Source organism: Dipodomys merriami, unplaced genomic scaffold, assembly GCF_024711535.1.
Source record: "Dipodomys merriami isolate MVZ:Mamm:240054 unplaced genomic scaffold, mDipMer1.0.p SCAF_2, whole genome shotgun sequence".
In the NCBI taxonomy this organism is placed as follows: Eukaryota; Metazoa; Chordata; class Mammalia; order Rodentia; family Heteromyidae; genus Dipodomys; species Dipodomys merriami.
In genome coordinates, this window is record NW_027203381.1 from 104,811,390 (window position 1) to 104,823,021 (window position 11,632).

Sequence of the window (11,632 nt, forward strand, 5' to 3'; positions counted from 1 at the left end):
GAGCCCTCATAACTCTGTCAAGTTCCCAAGGCCCACCCGTACGTATCACATGAAGTGTTAAGGTTTCAACATAGGAATTTTAAGAGAACATAAACTTTCATATCATAGCAACAACAGCTTATTATAATTTACGAGCTATTTCCACCGACTGGAAATGCTGACTTTAGGCAAAATCACATGGAGGTGTTAACACTTCTGTAGGAAGATGTGTTGGGGACTGTTTTACTAAAGTTTTTTGAACCATGGTACCTATCAATCAGCACTTTGAGCTGAGTAACTGTAGTGGACTCCAGTGAATTTTAGGGTTATTACCCCACCTGGCTTCTTCCCTGTAGATAGCAGCCGTACCCAACCCTCTCACTCCTACAGTTGTTGACAGTGCAAGTATTCACTAACATTGCCAAGTGTCTCCTCAGGGCAGGAGGCAAGTCACTTCCACTTGAGAACCAATGGTTTATATTCATGTGAAATTTTCTACACTGCATTCTACATTAAGAGATCAGGGCACAGATTTAGAAGCAAGTATGTTGGAATACTGTTTATTGCTTAACAGTATGCTGGAAGATTTTAAAGAGAACTGGCAGAACAAATATTCTTTGCATTTCTGGTAGCTGAGAAGCCATAAAATAGTTTCACAGGATCCAGATTTTAATAAAATATGCTAAGTGAAACTACTAAATATAATACTTGTTAATTTGGACCATATTTTTAATCTTGTAGCTCTTAACAGATAATCTGTCTATCTATCTGATTACTTTGTATTTAGTATCTCCATTTGACCGTCTTCATCTTTCCTATATTATTTTTGGTATGAGAATTTAGGAAGACTTGCTTAGATGTTTTGGGGGAAAAAAAGCCATTTCTTAATTTTCAAAAACTTAAAAAAGCGTATTCGTGCAGGGCACCTGTAGCTCATGCCTATATGCCTAGCTACTCAGGAGGCTGAGATCTGAGGATTGCCGTTTGAAGCCAGCCTGGGCAGGAAAGTTTGAGACTCTGATCTCCAATTAATCACAGAAAAAGCTGGAAGTGGCATGGTGGCTCAAGTGGTGGAGTGCTAGCCTTGAGCAACAATGAGCTCAGACAGTGCCTAGGCCCAGAGTTCAAGCCCCAGGACTGGCAAAAATTAAAAAAAAAGGTAATGAGATGTCTTTTAGAATGACAAATGCTGAATAATAATAAATGCTTTTTACAAAGATTCATCTCGGGCATTGTGGCCATCTTTCAGAGAGGGAACAGGGCTTGGGTAGGTAAGAGTTAGCTGTTGTAGTCCTTTCCCGCTTCCATGGTGGGTGTTTTCCTGAGAGGTAACCGTGTGGAGTGGGAAGGAGCCCCGTCCTCATTCTAGCCTTCTTTCCTGTCTTAGTTCTCTCAGAACCTACTGCCAGGATTCCATGTTCCTAGAAAAATATTAGACCAGGAGTCAGGAGACAGGTGAAGAACAAAGTGTGTGGCCTGAGACTGGGATATCAAACCCTTTTTGGAGTATTATTACTTTTGTTGGGGCAGGGTGCAGTTCTGGGGCTTGAACTGTTAGCACTTTACCACTTGAGCCACAGCTCCACTTTTGGCTTTTTGGTGTTTAATTGGAGATAAGGGTCAGAGACTTCCCTGCCCAGGCTAGCTCTGAATTGTGATCCTCAGATCTCAGTCTCTTGAGTCACTAGGATTACATGAGTGAGCCACTGGTGCTCAGCCTGAGTGTTAGTTTTATTAAAATGATATTGAATTAGATAACAGCATTACATAGGAATATTTTTTAATGTCTTTCGTCATTTCTACTCTGCATCTGGTTTATAAACAAACCTTTCTCTAAAATACCATCTTTTGTAAGATAAGCATCCCCCCTCCCCCACATCCGTTTCCTACTCTTGTCATTCTGCAAACTCTGCACAGTAAAATGTCCACATATATTTGAAACCATCTAAGATTTGTAGGGCAGTGACCAGGTGGATGCAGTCAGTATTGAGACAGTACACATTAGCCACTCTGTTCTCCAATCCTCTTTCCCCTTAGAAGGCTATCTCCACATTACTCAGACAGCAATAAACAAAATAATTAAAAAGCTAAAGTGAAAAAGCATCATGTATTAACGATCTAATACCAGCCAGGCGCTGTGTCAGGCACTCAATCACAAGTACGTTCACAAAGCACAGACCATTCATTCCTCATCTGCTCAGTGAGCAAGTTTTGCATCTTTAACTCCAGATGCTAACTTTCTTTCATTTTGAGACAGAGTCTCAGAATGGCCTCAAACTTGTGATCTTCCTGCCTACACCTCCCAAAGTGGTAGAATTATAGGTGTGGACCACTGCAGCTACTTCAAACCCCAAATTCTTTTACATTTGCCTGCTTCCAAATGAGTTGGGGGCAAGCATAAACCTTTCTCATTCAAGTTGATTACATACAAAAAGCCAAGAATAAGCAAAATGTCTCCTTTATTCAAGCCTTAACACTTCTAACTTACGGACTTAAAGGATCCCCTTTTGGCTCAACAAATTTAAAAGAGCTTGAAATCCATTTGATATGACTTGCTAACACCCTGTATTTTGTGCCCAGCAGAAATGATAGCTAGTTGCCTTTTCTGTAAACTGTCCTCCCAGAGTCCAAAAAGAATTCCAATGAGAAAATTGGGATAGTAGTGATTATTTTAAATTACGCACACACACACACACACACACACTTTTTTTCTTTTGCTGGTCATAGGGCTTGAACTCTGGGCCTGGGCACTGTCCCTCAGATCTTCAGCTCATGGCTAGTGCTCTACCACTTGAACCATAGCAGCACTTCCAGCTTTTTCTGCTTATGTGGTGCTGAGGAATCAAACCGAGGGCCTCATGTATGCAAGACAAGCACTTTACCACTGAGCCATCTTCCCAGCCCTTAAATTATATTTTGAAGAAAAGACTTCCATATATATTATTGCTTTGTTAACATTTGCCTATTTAAATCATTTACACTGGCTTACTCTCTAATGCCAGAAAGAGTGAAATGAATTTTAACCTGACCAAATTAGGTATGGCTACCTTGGGTCACACGATGTGTGTGTTTTAAGTATTGTTTTGGTGCGAAAGTGGGCACGCAAGAGTAATACTTTGAAGAAAATGTGAAATGATGTTACCCCAAATTTATTTCCTAAAATTTGGTTTATATATCCTGTAACCATCACACACATTTAAGATCTAAAAAAAAGAAAAAAATTAACATCTAAAATAGCCCATGAACATCCAAAAAGAAAGTAGAGCTAATAGTATTATTTTTTCACTTAATGTCTGTATAATTTGCCCATAACATAACAAGAAATTCTAAAGCCTCCTTCACTATTGTACAGGGCACTTTTACCTTGTCCAGAACATAGAAGATAGTATCTTTTAGTTGACAGGGCAGGGATTAGATTTCCTCTGATAGCGTGTTCAATTTTATTTTGTATTCTCTTGGTTCTATGAGTATAACATGTCCCCTTGTCAAACTGAAAGACTAGTGAATATGGAAGGTGTATGAATTTTCCAGCACTCTTCACATTGCAGTCCTTGATCTTACCCATATCTAGAATTGCAAGGTCATTCTCTTGGTTCCTAGTCATGTTTTTATTGTTGACAGTTCTAGGATTATGAGAGGGAAAATGTCCTACTTCGCAACATTAAGAGCGCACAGTGCCAGCGGCCAACATCCAGCTTAGAATAGTGTGTGACAGGCTAACTCATGATGCAGCTGAATCTATTTTTTTTCCCCCAAATTCAAAGCTGAGGGACTACGCCCAGGCCCCCCCCCCAAAAAAAAATGTAGACAATTTTTATGCTCATGGTGGTCCCAAGGAGAGTGAAAACTTCACAAGCTTTGTTTGGTCCTTGTTTATAGTTGTTATATTTATTATGATTACCCAATACATGTTATACTAAATATGGTGTATACAACATATCTGAGTAAAATCACAATCTTTCTGCTGCTGGGGATGCAGCTAAAGTGTACAGTGATTAACCCTCTAATCCCCCCTGCATCCCGTACCTTAAGACCCTGGGTTTGGTTTTTAACACCACTAAACAAAGATAAGAATCCAGTTGTCCTGCTTGTGATACAATAGATAAATGTGTGTGTGCATGTGCATGTCTCTGTGGTACTGGTGATTGAATCCAGGCCTTGCCATGATAAGAAAGCTCTGACCTCTGATCTCTAATGCTAGCCCAGAAAATTTCTACAGTCCCTGACTTACGGTCATCTGACAGGGTTCCCGCCCCCCTTTTTTTTCTCTATATGGCACAAATATGGTAAGCTTTCAGTAGAAATAATAATTTGAATTTCAAGGTTTTCCTGCATGTGGTGTAATACTCCTGATGCTAGGCCAGTGTTCCCATTCGGCCATGTGGTCATGAAATGGCATTCTGTCATGTACATGTTGCTTACCTATAATGTTCTGTAGGTTAAGCATATTGAATACATTTTAATTTACAATATTTTCAACAAAATAAACATAAGCCCAGGAGCATTTGTCCACCAAAAAGTTGATGACTAAAAAACATTGATATATCTAACACATTTGAAATATCTAAGGGATATTTCATTTGTAATGGAGTCACTGATACCTTTCTCACTGCTACACCTTATCTGTCAGGAAAGAGAGATGGGACTTAACCCTGCATAGCAATCACCTCTGACGTAACTTTATCAGTATTGAAAATCACAATGGTGTTTTCAGAATTCTTATGTGCCACATTTTAAAATATGGTCTTCACTGCACAATATTAATATTATTTCTGCTGAACATGGTGATACAAAACTGTAATCCCAATACTTAGGGAGCTGAGGGCAAGCGGGTCACAAACTCAAGTTCTCCTGGTGATATAGCAAGTTTCAAGCCAGCCTGGGCTACCTGTGAAACAAACAACTGAACATAGATAATATTTCTATCTTGGGTCTGAACCTTCCATTCACTACTGTATGTCATAAATGTCTGTGCTTTTTTCCCCCCCGTAATGACAGCTTGATTGTTGTATTATAGATCATGTTGTATTAGTTTGGACAGATGTACTACTTAAAAAGTACACACACGTACACATACACAAGAGAGTTGTGAACATCAGGTATGCACATCAAGCAAGAATTTGGCAGTAAAGTGATGTGCTAATCAGGAAACTGAGATCAGGAAGATGTAAGTTTGACGCCAGCCTGGTTAGAAAAGTTCAAGAGACCTCTTAACAACCAACAGCAAGGCACAAAGGCACATGCCTTCATTCCAGCCATGTAGGTGGCTGAGATCGGGAGAATCACAGTTTCAAGCCAGTCTAGGCAGAGAAGCTTGTGAAATTGAAGGTCAACAGAAGAAGCTGGGTGTTGTAGCATATCGCTGTCATTCCAGCTATAATGGGGAGTAAGATATGAGCTTTGTGGTCCAAGTGGAGGGGGGAGTAGGGAGGAGCAAGACTTTACTCAAGATAACCAGTGCAAAAAAATGTGGAGGCATGGCTCAGCAACAAAGTGTGTCTGCCTAGCAGTCTTTAGGCTGTGTCAAACCCTAGTACATCCCCCTACCACCAAAACACAAAACGAATCCCCCAAATATCTCAGCAGTACTGTTCAGTGCAGACCATCCATCCCTTATTTGCTCTCTTTCTCTGTGTGCGTGTGTCAGTGTGTGTCTGTGTGTGCATGAGTGCATGCATGTACACACCCATTGCTGGGGCTTGGATTGAAGGCCTCTAGTTCTCGCTCATCTTATCATTGATATCAGGCACTTTACCCTTTGAGCCACATATCCACTTCTGGGTTTTTGCTGGTTCATTGGAGTTCAGAGTCTTGAAGTTGGTTTGCCCAGTCTGGCTTCAGTGATCTTCAGATCTCAGCTTCCTGTGTATCTAGAATAACTGGCCTTGTGTCTCGTATACACAGCCAGCAGAGAGAATTAGTGGCTTATAATTACACAAAAGAAGGAAACTGAATTCTGATTCACCCACTAATTCAGATAACAAAAAGAATTATTTTCCATCTAACAGTCATTTTAAATAAAGACAGAAAAAAACTTAATTTTTTTTTTTTTTAGTTCTTGGGATCAAGTGACTTGCATCTGCTAGTCAAGCACTGTGTCATGAGCTGTAAGTCTCACTAAGACTTGCTGTCATCTCTGATGAGTGTACTGTATTAGTACTACTGCTATAGAAGTGTTGGGATTTTTTTTTTTTTTTGGTTGGTCGTGGGACTTGAACTTTGGGCCTGGGTGTGTCCCTGTGCTCATCAGCTTAAGGCAAGCGCTCTACCACTTGAGCTACAGCACCACCTCCTGAAATTTTTTTCTATTGAGATTAATGAGATGGTTAATCAGGCTGGTTGTTCTTATTAAACTTTACAGTTTTATTAATTTGATAAATGTATGGCCTACAGTACATATACTATGTGTAAATTCAAACAGTTGACATGTGTTAGGAACTTAGTCTCTATTCTTAGATCTTAAAGGAGTACTCTTATACTGGATGGAAAGACTGTCAAGGAGATCCATAGTTTATTATATAATACTGAAGACTAAATCAGTTAAGGCACATATAGTTATGAATAACATTAAGATCATTTTTGAAAAAAATAGGTAATAAAACATCCCATAATTTTTACTTGTAATCATAATTTTGTTTTTGTTCTTGTTGGTTGTGTAGCTTGAACTCAGGGCCTAAGTACTGTCCCTCAGCTCTTTTGCTCATAGAGCTTACCACTTTGAGCCACAGCTCCATTCTGGCTTTCTGGTGGTTAATTAAGAGATGAGTCTCACAGGAACTTTCTAGTTTCAAACTGTGATCCTCAGATTGCATGAGTCACCAGTGCCTGCCCCTCTCCCCCTACCTTTTTTAAATAACAGTATGGGGGTATAAAAATAAGCTTCTCCACCCTCTAAAATATAAACAGTGACTATATTTTAGTGGGCTTGGATGATATTTTCTTTATGCCTCTGTGTGTGTATACATTTTTATATATAGGAATTTCTATACACAAACGTACAGGAAAAATGGTCCTTTACCCTGTAACCACTAATATTTTTCAGAGAAAGGGCATGTGTATTTGTAATCCAACCTTTAGCTTTGACACTGGAGAAGAATATTTGATGCCCTCTTGTGGCCAATAATTTTATAAGTGATTGGTTTTTTCTCACAAATCTGGTCTAAAGGTTATCAAAATAATTTGTTTTCTAAACAATAAAAAATAATGCTTACTATTATTAATGGTTTAATGATGATGCTAATTATCTTCATAACTTTGGATATAGCTTTTAAAAGCACGTGATCCTGAAATCACAGTATCTGGGTTTGAAGTTCTGTAGATAGAACACCCGAGATGACCTACTTGAATATGTAAAGTAGTATTATTAGACACACATACACCTGTCCTAAGAAAGAAGGCACAACTTAATTTTGCTAGATAAAATACTTCATATGTACATGCACATATAAACTATCATGGTAACATGTCATGAATTTAGGTGAATTCTGTTATTTTTTATATTCATATTCGTCCCAAACAAACTTTGTTAACATAGTAAAACTTACTGAGCATTCAATACTTTCCAGCCTTTACATAAATCAGCTCACTCTAATAAACTAAGTTCTATTATTATCCTTCCCTTTCTACTTATTTTCACCCCTGACATAAACTGTCATTGACATTATTTCAACTACAGTAGACCCACGATTCTTTTATTGGCTTCACGATCTTATGTATTATGAATGAGTTATATCATTATTGCTAATAATGCTTTTTAGAAAGCATTCTTGGGCATCAATAATATATATTTGTGAAAGTACTTCCATAGGCTATTATCAACATATCACATATTGTATTTGTATTTAATAAATCCATTCATCTTAAGTGTTTCATAAAAATGTTTGATTTTTAACCCCAGCTAGGAAATAATGGCTTACCATAACGATCTAATAGAAAAGCAAGATCACCCACACATGTCAACTTTTCCCTGCCTATGAGAACACTACTGGTAAAAACTTGGCACTTCTTTTTTCAGACAATACGGATATCATTTAGATATAACATTCACTTCCCAACTTTTGCTATTTTCCTCTTTCATTACAAATGTACTTCTTAGATAAATGGTATTTTCCACAGTATTTCCTTAAGTAGATACTCAAATGTTAACTTTGTTGATTACTTATTTTTGCCATCCATTTGTTGTCACAAAAATAACAAGAGAAATCACATGACAACTTTTCTAGAAGAATGTTTTTTTTTAGTTAAAGAACATACTTTTTTTTTTTTTTTTCCGGTCATGGGGCTTGAACTCTGGGCCTCAATGCTATCTCTTTAGCTCAAGGCTAGCGCTCTACCACTTGAGCCACAGTGCCACTTCCAGTTTTCCAGTAGTTAATTGGAGATAAAGAGTCTTATGAACTTTCCTGCCAGGCCTGGCTTTGAACTGCAATCCCTCAGATCTCAGCCTCCTGAGTAGCTAGGATTACAGGCGTGAGCCACCAGCTCCTGGCTAGAACATACATTTTTTTTTTTTTTTTTGGTTTCTAAAAATGTATTTTATTTAAAGTTCTCTTTTGATTCAGATACTCATTTGTGTTATAATTTAATAAAGTGATAAATTTTACAAGAGACAAAAGAACATTTTCTTCACAAGATTTTTTTTTTGTCGGTCGTGGGGCTTGAACTCTGGGCCTGGGCGCTGTCCCTCAGCTCTTCAGCTCAAGGCGAGCGGTCTACCACTTGAGCTACAGCGCCACTTCTGGTTTTCTGGTGATTTATTGGAGATAGGAGTCTCACGGTCTCTCCTGCCCAGGCTGGCTTTGAACCGAGATCCTCAGATCTCAGCCTCCTGAGTAGCTAGGATTACAGGCGTGAGCTACCAGCGCCCGACTTTTTTCACAAGATTCTTGCTGGTGGCTCATACCTATAATCCTGCCTACTTAGGAGGCTAAGATCTCAGGATCAAGGTTCAAAGCAAAGAAAGTCTGTGTGACTCTTACCTCTAATTATCACCAAAAAGCTGGAAGTGGAACTGTGAGAACATACACTTTAAAAAGCTATAACTACCCTTTAAGAAACCCACACAACTCTACTAATACACAGAGGGGGACTATTTCCCCATAGAGGCTCAACAATATGGGAATTATTTTTAAGTTTACTGATTTTTACCAATTTATAACCCAAAATACATATTTGTAGGGATGGTTTCATGTGATGTTTCAACACATATATATGGTGTGTAACATTTAAACTGGACATTATTACTCTTATGACTGCCAAAGTAAATGTATTTTAGTTTGCATTTAATTACTATTCAAGTTGATAATTTATTATGGCACCCAAATTGTGAAATGATATATTAAATGATATATTAAATATATTAAATTGTGAAATGCTTTTCACACATCTTCCTTATGGATTATTTTATAAACTTCGTATGTGTATATACATATATATGTATGTGTGTATATATATATATATATATATACACACACACACATGAATTATATGGTACCCAAACTACAGCTAAGTTATACCTGATGGTATTTTTTAAGGGATTACAAAGGTGGTGTACACAGTTGCTGTAAGCCAGGTAATGAGTACATTTCTTTTTGGACAATGTCACCCCTTCCTCCCATCTCACCTACAAGTTGTACAGTTCATTTTGACCATAGTGTCTAGGGAGTACCACTGGAGTTGGTATTTTTCAAGTCCTATGAAATTTAAGCAAAAAGTCTTCCATTATAAGCCCTTTCTATAGCTTCACTGAAGATAGAAACTAAGTGGATACTTTCTTTTGTGCTATATATATTCATGGAATAAACATCAAACTACCCTGTAGGAGTGTTGTAGCTACTACAAGTAGCTTTGGATAAGGATTAATGCTTCCATTTTGGTACTTGGGTTATAATTGTAAGTGAAAAGAAAACACACTTGGAAGATGGGCTGATGTAGTTAGATGGGGAGGTGATAATTTCTGCAGTGAAAAAGGTACACATATTTTACATAAGAATTGCATGAGACCCTCCTTGTAACTTGTGGTTTGTACAACTTTCTGGTACAATGTGTCAATGCTGAGGTGCGATCTATAATACAAAGATATTATTGCCTTTCTCCTAAATCCCAGAATATATGGAAAGATTTTTGGCACGAGTATTGTCTTTGTAAACCCCATTAAATCACAAAAAAAAGAAAAAAGTTTGTGATAACACTTGGCTATTACTATTAAAGCAAGTTGTGTGACCTTTCAAATTACCAGCAGCTGGCTGGAAATACTTGTAAACTGTAGACCTGCCTAGTTTATGTCACTGAGTTTAAGCCATGTACAACTTTAATGTATTTCTAAGACACAATACTCTGGAAATTTTATTACTCTGGAAACTTTTTCCTGGTGAAAATCTGCATTACAAGATAAATTCATTTTAGGATGAAAACTGAGATGGGGTCTTGATATGTTAACCAAGTTTGAACTTCTAAACTCAAGTAATTCTCACACCTTGGCTCTCTGTTGTGAGATTATAGACATGCAGCACCATGCCCTATGATAGATTTGTCAAAATCATTGTACTAAGCTAGGGTGCTGGTGGCTCACACCTGTAATCTTAGCTACTCAGGAGGCTGGGATCTGAGGATCAAAGTTCAAAGCCAGCCTGGGCAGGAAAGTCTGTGAGACTCTTATCTCCAATTAACCAGCAGAAAACCAGAAGTGGCATTGTGGCTCAAGTAGTAGAGTTCTAGCTTTGAGCTGAGGAGCTGAGGGACAGTTCCCAGGCCCAGAGGTCAAGCCCCACGGTTGAGAAAAAAAAGTTTAAAGATGAGGGTGATGGGAACAGTACAGCTGACTTTATTTTTTATATACTACTAATGTCCGTGGCTCCGACCTGCAACCCTAACTACTCAGGAGGCTGAGAATTACAGTTCTAAGCCAGCTCATATAGAACATTCCATGAGACTCTTATCTCCAATTAATTATCAACAAGCCAGAAGTAGAGCTGTGACTGAAGTGGTAGAGCACCAGCCATGGATGGAAAAAACTAAGGGACAACGCCCTGTTCCCGAGTTTAGCCAGAGTATTAGCACCATAAAAACCACCCCAAACCAAAAAGAAAAAACCCCAAAATAAAACTCCTAAACAAAAAAAATCCTAAAGTTACCACTTACCATGTTATAGATGTGTCTTTTTTTCCTTTTGTAGTTGAAGTATACTTACAAGACTGATGGACCTACAGTGGTATAAGCATGAAGGACTACTGAAGAATATGAAATGTGCTATTTGACTTTATTTCCAAACTCTAGTATGAAGACTTTTATTTTTTGAAAAAAAAAAAAAAAGCAAAAGGAACAGATTATAGAACAGCTGCAAGAACGTTTTATTCATAGTATTAAGGCATGTAAATCAGATGGCAGATCAAATGACAATGGACTAAATTTCCATTGAGAAAAAGTCTATGTATAATGGCTTGGATAGTTAAAAGAAATTATATATTTATATTTTTAATCAACTATTATGATTAAACATTTTGGACTTTTAAAAAAAATTTTGGACTTTTTTATGTCTACTTTGGTATATAATCTTTGGGGATTTAATAAAAAGTTGACTTTTTGAAGGAAATACTGAAATTCTTTTTTTCTTTACTAAATAAATACATTAGATAATCCTGTTTTCTTTTTTTCC

General features: G+C 37.7%; 1 protein-coding gene across 1 annotated transcript in view; it reads left to right on the forward strand.

Moving 5' to 3' along the window:
- Positions 1–11,554, forward strand: part of Cxadr (CXADR Ig-like cell adhesion molecule) — a 56,285-nt gene extending 44,731 nt beyond the window's left edge. Inside the window, exon 8 of the mRNA XM_070030496.1 lies at positions 11,153–11,554. Within this exon, the coding sequence (XP_069886597.1) occupies positions 11,153–11,194 (42 nt within the window). The 3' untranslated portion in view covers positions 11,195–11,554. The remainder of the gene's footprint in view (positions 1–11,152) is intronic.
- Positions 11,555–11,632: the final 78 nt, after the last annotated feature.